The sequence below is a fragment of the Priapulus caudatus genome, unplaced genomic scaffold (genome assembly GCF_000485595.1).
Source record: "Priapulus caudatus unplaced genomic scaffold, Priapulus_caudatus-5.0.1 Scaffold365, whole genome shotgun sequence".
NCBI classification, from domain to species: domain Eukaryota; kingdom Metazoa; phylum Priapulida; class Priapulimorpha; order Priapulimorphida; family Priapulidae; genus Priapulus; species Priapulus caudatus.
The window spans coordinates 65063-72261 of record NW_014577426.1 but is presented as its reverse complement, the minus strand read 5'-3'; the positions used below and the strand labels follow the sequence as shown (position 1 = coordinate 72261).

General features: G+C 62.9%; 1 protein-coding gene across 1 annotated transcript in view; it reads right to left on the bottom strand.

Moving 5' to 3' along the window:
- Nucleotides 1-2790: 2790 nt before the first annotated feature.
- LOC106809574 overlaps nt 2791-7199 on the bottom strand; it is a 17901-nt gene continuing 13492 nt past the window's right edge. The window contains exons 14-18 of the mRNA XM_014812702.1: nt 5631-5800; nt 4805-5020; nt 4377-4569; nt 3420-4142; nt 2791-3130 (exon numbers count right to left, since the gene is read on the bottom strand). Of these exons, the coding sequence (XP_014668188.1) occupies nt 2791-3130; nt 3420-4142; nt 4377-4569; nt 4805-5020; nt 5631-5800 (1642 nt within the window). The remainder of the gene's footprint in view (nt 3131-3419; nt 4143-4376; nt 4570-4804; nt 5021-5630; nt 5801-7199) is intronic.

Here is a 7199-nt window from a genome sequence, read left to right as displayed (position 1 = left end):
GGCAGTTGCGGAGGGAGGCTGGCGTTTCGCATCCGGAATCTTGGCTTTGCTCGAGTCGCTGTTGCAGACCTTCCTCTCTAGTACGTCCCCTTCTCTCTTGCAGACCTTCCTCTCTAGCGCCTCCCCCTCCTCCTCCTCGGGCTCCCCGCTGCGGCGGCACCGGTGGAAGCCCATCATGAGCCAGCGTGAGATTGTGCTCGAGGGAACGCAGAACGCCTTGCGAGCTTTCGCGCGACCGCGCCGACTCGCAAACCTCGCCACGGTGATCTTGAACTCGGTCGTGTAGTGCGAGCGATTCGCCAGCTTGCCGTCCCCTCCCTCCGTCGCCGCCGCCGACGGAGACTCCGACCTTCTCCCCCCGCCACGCGACGAGGAAGACTCCTCACCCCTCCTCCTCCTGGCGTAGGAGGAGGGTCGTGCGGGAACGCCGCGCGGCAGCAGCCACGAGCGGAGCAGCGGCGCGGGGACGTTGAACGTGGCGGCGGCGTCGTCCACCTTGGCGCGCGTGGACGTCACGTAGTCCACGACGCTGCGCATGAACGTAGTCGTGTAGTTAGGGTCGGCCTGCGACGACGCTCCGTACACAGTCCGCTTCCACCGCGCCGGCCGCGCCGCAGACTTCCCGCCGCCGCCAGCGGTCGTTGCCGCGGCGACGGCATCACGCCTGCCGCACCGCGGTCGTTGCCGCGGCCGATCGGGCATTCACCCCTGCCGCCACGAGGGGCGCCGGGTTTCAACGCGCAGCTCGCGCGGTGCCGCCTGGGTGTGGAGCACCTCGCGGCGTCGCGCAGCTCAGGACGGTGGGGACGCCCGGCCTGCGCGCGCGGCGGGCGCCCTCCTCGTTGCCCGGTGACGGCGGTTCGGGGTCGTCCGCTACCACGGCGACGGTTTGCGCAGTCTTCGTGTTCTTGTCGACGAGCAGCAGAGTGATCATCTGGTTGGCTTCGCGGGCCGCCTGCACGCTCCTGAGCATGTCCAGAGGAAGCCGCTACAAGCTGCCTGTCCCCACCCCCGCGGCAGCGACACCCCGGCGACGCCTCTCACCGGCGCCAGCGTCCTCTGGCGAGCGTTCGCTGACGGCGGCGGCGACGGCGCTTCGTCGTCGTTGTCGTTGGACTCCGCGTGGTGGCGCCGCCGGTGCAGCTCTATGAGCGGGCTGTTGAGCCGCTGTAGCTCGTCCGCTCCGTACACGGCCACCACCCTCCGGCAGAAACTCCCCTTCCTCCCCCTCCTCCGCCTCCTCCGCCTCCTCCGCCCGCCAGCTGTGCCTCTCCTCGTTGTCCATGACGATGGCGTATGAATGTTCGCGCGCGATTGCGCAGAGATCGCTTCGTCTCCGCGTATCTCCTGCTGGCGGCCGAACCCGGGGGTGGCAGGCTGTAGCCGTGGTCCGCCAACGCCAACGCGTCGCCCCACACCGTCGCCGTCGCCGTGACGATGATGACTGGAGTCTGAGGATGCCGCGCTGCCGAGTGAAGTCGCCAACGCCGTCGCCATGACGATGATGACTGGAGTCTGAGGATGCCGCGTTGCCGTGACGATGATGACTGGAGTCTGAGGATGCTGCGCTGCCGAGTGAAGCTGCCACTGCGTCGCCGTGACGATGATGACTTGGAGTCTGAGGATGCTGCGCTGTTGAGTGAGCCGCCACCGCGTTGCCGTGACGATGATGACTGGATCTGAGGATGCTGCGCTGCCGACTGAAGCCGCCACCGCGTTCCACTAGTCGTCGCATGGTAACCGCCACCGCCGCCGCCGATCGTCGTGGGTCGTCGCCGCCCCGCCCGCGTCCCGCGCCGCGTGTACAACCCCGGGAGCTTCCTCCGCACGCTCCCGTACGCACAGACTTGCCCCGGTGAGATTTCTCTCTTCTCCTTCTTCTTCGGAGAAGATTCCGTCGTTTTCAAGGGCCGCCGTAGCGAGGGCCATCTCATGCTGCGGTGACACGGTGACACGACCGGCGGTGACACCGACCCACAGGTGTGTGACCTCAGACTGTGGTGACGTGGTGACACTCCCGCGCCGTCACCGATCGACCCGCGTGTCACCTCACGCTGCGGTGACGCTGTCATGCGGCACGCCGCGCGGTCGAGCAGCGAACCTAGAATCACGCTCGCGACGGAAGTGCGCGGGATGTGTCCGTCGCTCCGCTCGTCCAATCCACCGCTCGCATCCACGTCACTGCAGATCTCGTCTCCTCTCCGCGGCTCACCGACCCTCGCACGACCGCCGTCGTTCACCGTGCAGGGGGCCGCGGTGACGCTCGCACGACCGCCGTCGTTCACGTGCAGGGGCGCCGCGTGACGCTCGCACGACCGCCGTCGTTCAGGCGTGCAGGGGGCGCCGGTGACGCTCGCACGAGACCGCCGTCGCTTCACCGTGCAGGGGCGCCGGTGACGCTCGCACGACCGCCGTCGTTCACCGTGCAGGGGGCGCCGGTGACCGGCCCGTGACTCAACGCGGACCTGAGCAGAGCGCCCGTCACCTTGCACGGATTATCAGCGAGACCTCCCCGAGCGTTCGCCGCCGCCGCCACCGCGTGATGGGACTCCTCCTCCACGTCGTACTCCTCCTCGTCCGCACGTCGATGACGCGGGGGAAGGTCGTAGGATTCCCCGCGCGCGCAGCGGCAGCGGACCTGCGACGCCCGCATCGCTCTCTGTCCTCGACGTAAGCGTCTGCTTGATGTCACCGCCCTGCCGCGGCGGCGACGCCACGCCCGCGATGTGACCTCGTGTGGACCCCGCGTGTCATTGCACACAGCAGCCAGCAGTGACTGCAGCACTGCGCTCACCTCCTCCTCTTCTTCTTCTCCTTCTCCTCCTGCTTCTTCCCTCCGACCTCCTCCATCGCCGCCGCGCCCGCCGGCCGGGGGATCTGCGCGATACCGTACGCGTCGTCATCGTCGTCCGGGTGGGTGGTAGTAACGTCGTGTGGGACGAGCAACCGGCATGCTGCCTCACTGCCATCATCGTGCAACCGCCATCGCGTCCGTCTGTCGTCGTCGCCGGCAGCGGCCGCGACACCAAGACGAGGAAACTGGCCGATCAAGTCGCTCGTCGCCGCATTGGGGGAGCCGACTGCCTCCACTCGGTCGCAGCGCGTAGATCGAACGCGCTTCCACTGCGGCCTGGGATGATGAGATGTCCGCGTGCCGCCGCGGCTGCATCGCCAAGCGCTCCCCTCGCCCGCGCACTTGCTGTCATCGCCACGCTCCCTCGCCCGCCGCTTGCCTGCATCGCACGCTCCCCTCGCCCGCCGCTTGCTGCATCGCCACGATCCGTCGCCCCGCCGCTTGCTGCATCCGCACGCTCCCTCGCCCCGCCGCTTGCTGCATCGCCACGCTCCCTCGCCGCCGCTTGGCTTGCATCGCCACGCTCCGCGCCCCGTCGCCTTGCTGCAATCGCCACGCTCCTCACCCCGGCCGCGCGCTGCTGCCAGTCGCCATCGCTCCTCTGCTCCGCCGCTTGCTGCCATCGCCACGCTCCCTCGCCCCGCCGCTTGCTGCATCGCCACGCTCCCTCGCCCCGCCGCTTGCTGCATCGCCACGCTCCCTCGCCCCGCCGCTTGCCGCCTCGTAGCACACCGCCGCGAGCCGAGCGTGCAGCTGCAACTCTTCCTCCGGGTACGGCAGCACCGTGGCGCCCCCTGCCACGCCGCCGCCGCCGCCGAGCTCTATGTTCTTGATGGCATCGCCCCACAGCGGCGCGGGAACGCAGCCGACGTGTCGTCGCGTCGTCTGCCACCGGTCCGTGCACGAGCCCTCCCCCTCCTCCTCCCCCTCCTCCTCGCTGCCCTGCGGCTGCCGGTGAACACCGACGCGCTTGCGCGGGTGTCCCCCCCACGCTTCACCGCCGCGGGGGCGTCGCGCGGGAGAGACGACGCCGGGGAGGGAGCAGAGACGCACGCGGGAGAGGAAGTCGCACTTGTCATGACGCACGGCAGCGTTCGCCGAGCAGCAGCCGCGGAAACGTGGCGAGTCTGCGGAGGCGCCCCCTGCTGCCGAGGCGTGGAGGAGCGAGGCAGGAAGATTGACGCGTGGATGGTTACTGTTGATCGCCCGATCTGCAATGGCGCCCCCTGCTGGATCAGCTGTGATCAGCGGTGGCCTGGCATCCGGGTGCTCTGCGTCATTTTCACACCTACAACACAAGTATTTGGATTAATGATAGACAAGTACTGGAATATATTAGCGCATGTTGAACGAACCTGAGGTAAAGTCGAATAAGGGTTAGACTTTTGGCATACTCTACAGAAGAGGACGAAAGATCACCCCCGAGTATTCCAGAGTGTGTACAGAAACACCTCTAATCATCATGTCCACTAGTAACTTAGCATAAGCAACGACAGAGTGATAATAGAAGTTGATGGCAAACCTCATGTGCGTTTCATCGTCAGCCGCACATTCTCGTGTTTCCCTCGGTGACCACAATCGTCTGATTCGTCTGCGTTTGAAGCTTCGGCTGTCTGTCTGCCGGGCGGCGGACGGCGCAGGGTCATGCGACATCGCACGGCACTGCTTGCCTGCGGAATGTCGATCTCTCCATCCCGCCACCACCGCAAGATACCCTAAACCAAAAACATCACGAAATTACGCACAAATATCGCAGCACTTGCATAAACAGCTTTGTGAAAACGTGAGCTTTTCCACATGGACGTGGCACGACCACGACTATGAGTACACGCCACTCGTACTATCGCTAACGCGTATCTACTGGTGGCCTCACATCTCAGCTTTACATTGCTGTTAAAGTCGTAGAGTCTGTTCACGTCGCCGAGTGATGCGCATCGCAGCCGTACGTACCGTCGGTGACTGACTCGATGCGTCGCGATTCACCGTCCGTCGCGTCTCCCTCAGCGTCGGTGACGATCGCTGCACCAGCCGGGTCCCTGGAGGCGAGCAACGACAGGCTCTTGCGGAAGATCCCATCCGGGTTTCCAGGGTAAGCGCGCGTGACGTAGCGGCGCAGCTTCTGTCCTCGATACGCCGTCCCCGATCCACACTCCATGAGGTGTGATGCTGAAAGACAGTTAGTCCTCAGTCTCGTTTGACATTTGTTAAGAACTTATGGTTTTATTTTCAAGTTATCCCCAAGTGGCCATAGCGTGGGGGGGCCAAATTCTAAATGACATTGTGTAACACGACGTGGACAGAGCAAAAATTCTGTTCAGCCCACTGCAATCTGATTCGTTTTCGACACGATCAATTTTCCTAACGTTTCGCTTCATGTTTTAATGAAACTAGCCATAATCCAGGGAAAGGTGTCTCATTGTCACTTGATACTCATGCGTCAACGTCCAGGGGCCATGTCAGAAACAACATCAGTCACAACTTTTTATCGTAGAGCGGACCTCTATGCACCGTTTCTTTCAACGGTCTAGGAGAAATAGTTAATGTCGAGACTAATGTTAAGACTAATTTTGTTTCTGACAATGGGCCACTGGAAACTAAACTACTTGTAGTCTTTTTTTCCTACCTGGCCTTCGATTGTACACGAGATGTCATACTTCTAGCCTTGCCTCCTTTTGAAATTTATTTTATAATCTCAGATTAGATATTTATGTAATTTATAACAGTCACGTATAAACAGCAGTAAGTATAAAGCTATCGCTAGCGTACGCGTCCTTACCGAGGGCATTGCCAAGATTCGTTGTGAAGCCGCAGGCACACGCCCACTCCTTCTCTAGCAGACGCTGGTCAGACGCTGTTCGCTTGTTTCCGTGTGACATCAGAACGTGCTCGGCGAACGCTGTGCTGCAGTTGGTTCCGTAGCGACAGATGGGGCACATCATGTGTTTTCTGCGGCAACGATTCGGGTGTTACCATAGGTATGTCGAGAGTTACTTCACGCGAGTGCACGAATAAATGTTTATGATGTTACGTATGTCACGCAGTTCTCATGTTTTAAACTTGATTTAAACATCACACGTCGTCACTTTGTAGCTTTAACTTAGCACTTATACGCTCTAATCATAGAACTAACATCTAAAATTGCTACGGCTATCACACACATAGCACTACACGTAATCGCACATGAACCAGCCCAGTCAGCTAACTCGTAATGTACTACTAAAATCAAAACCCCACCCCTATCATGTTAGTGTAACAGCATACACATGTTCACGGTAGGCGGTATACAGCACTACAGTCAGCGACAGAACTAAGACAGCACACGTCGTACGGCCGACTACCTACATGCACTGTACATGTACTGTCGCACGTCTACGCTTGCTACATCGCCACGCTCCCTCACCCCGCCGCTTGCTGCATCGCCACGCTCCCTCACCCCGCCGCTTTTGCTGCATCGCCGCTCCCTCGCCCCGCCGCTTGCTGCATCGCCACGCTCCCTCGCCCCGCCGCTTGCCGCTCGTAGCAACCGCCGCGACGCGAGCGTGCAGCTGCAACCTCTTCTCCTGGGCTACGGCAGCACCGTGGCGCCCCCTGCCACGCCACCGCCGCCGGCCGAGCTCTATGTCCTTGATGCGTCGCCCACACACGGCGGACGCAGCACGTGTCGTCGCGTCGTCTGCCACCGGTCCGTGCAAACAGGAAGGTCGTAGGATTCCCCGCGCCGCAGCGGCAGCGGACCTGCGGACGCCGCGTCGTCCCTGTCCCTCGACGTCAGCGTCTGCTTGATGTCACCGCCCTGCCGCGGCGGCAACGCCACGCCCGCGGATGTGACCTCTGTGTGACCCCGCGTGTCATTGCACACAGCAGCCAGCAGTGACTGCAGCACTGCGCTCACCTCCTCCTCTCTCTTCTTCTCCTTCTCCTCCTCCTCTTCCCTCCGACCTGCCTCCATCGCCGCCGCGCCGCTGCCGGGGGACCGCGCGTCCGTACGGTCGTCATCGTCGTCGGGTGGGTGGTAGTACGTCGTTGCGGGACTGAGCACCGGCATGCTGGCCTCACTGCCATCGTCGCTGCCGCCGCCATCGTCGTCATCGTCGTCGTCGTCGCCGGCAGCGGCAGACACAAGACGAGGAAGCTCTGGATCAAAGTCGTCGTCGCCGCATGGGGGAGCCACTGCTCCACTCGCGTCGTCAGCGCTGGATCGACGCGCTTCCACCACCACCGGGGATGATGGGATGTCGCGTGCCGCCGCGGCTACATCGCCACGCTCCCTCGCCCCGCCGCTTGCTGCATCGCCACGCTCCCTCGCCCCGCCGCTTGCTGCATCGCCACGCTCCCTCGCCCCGCC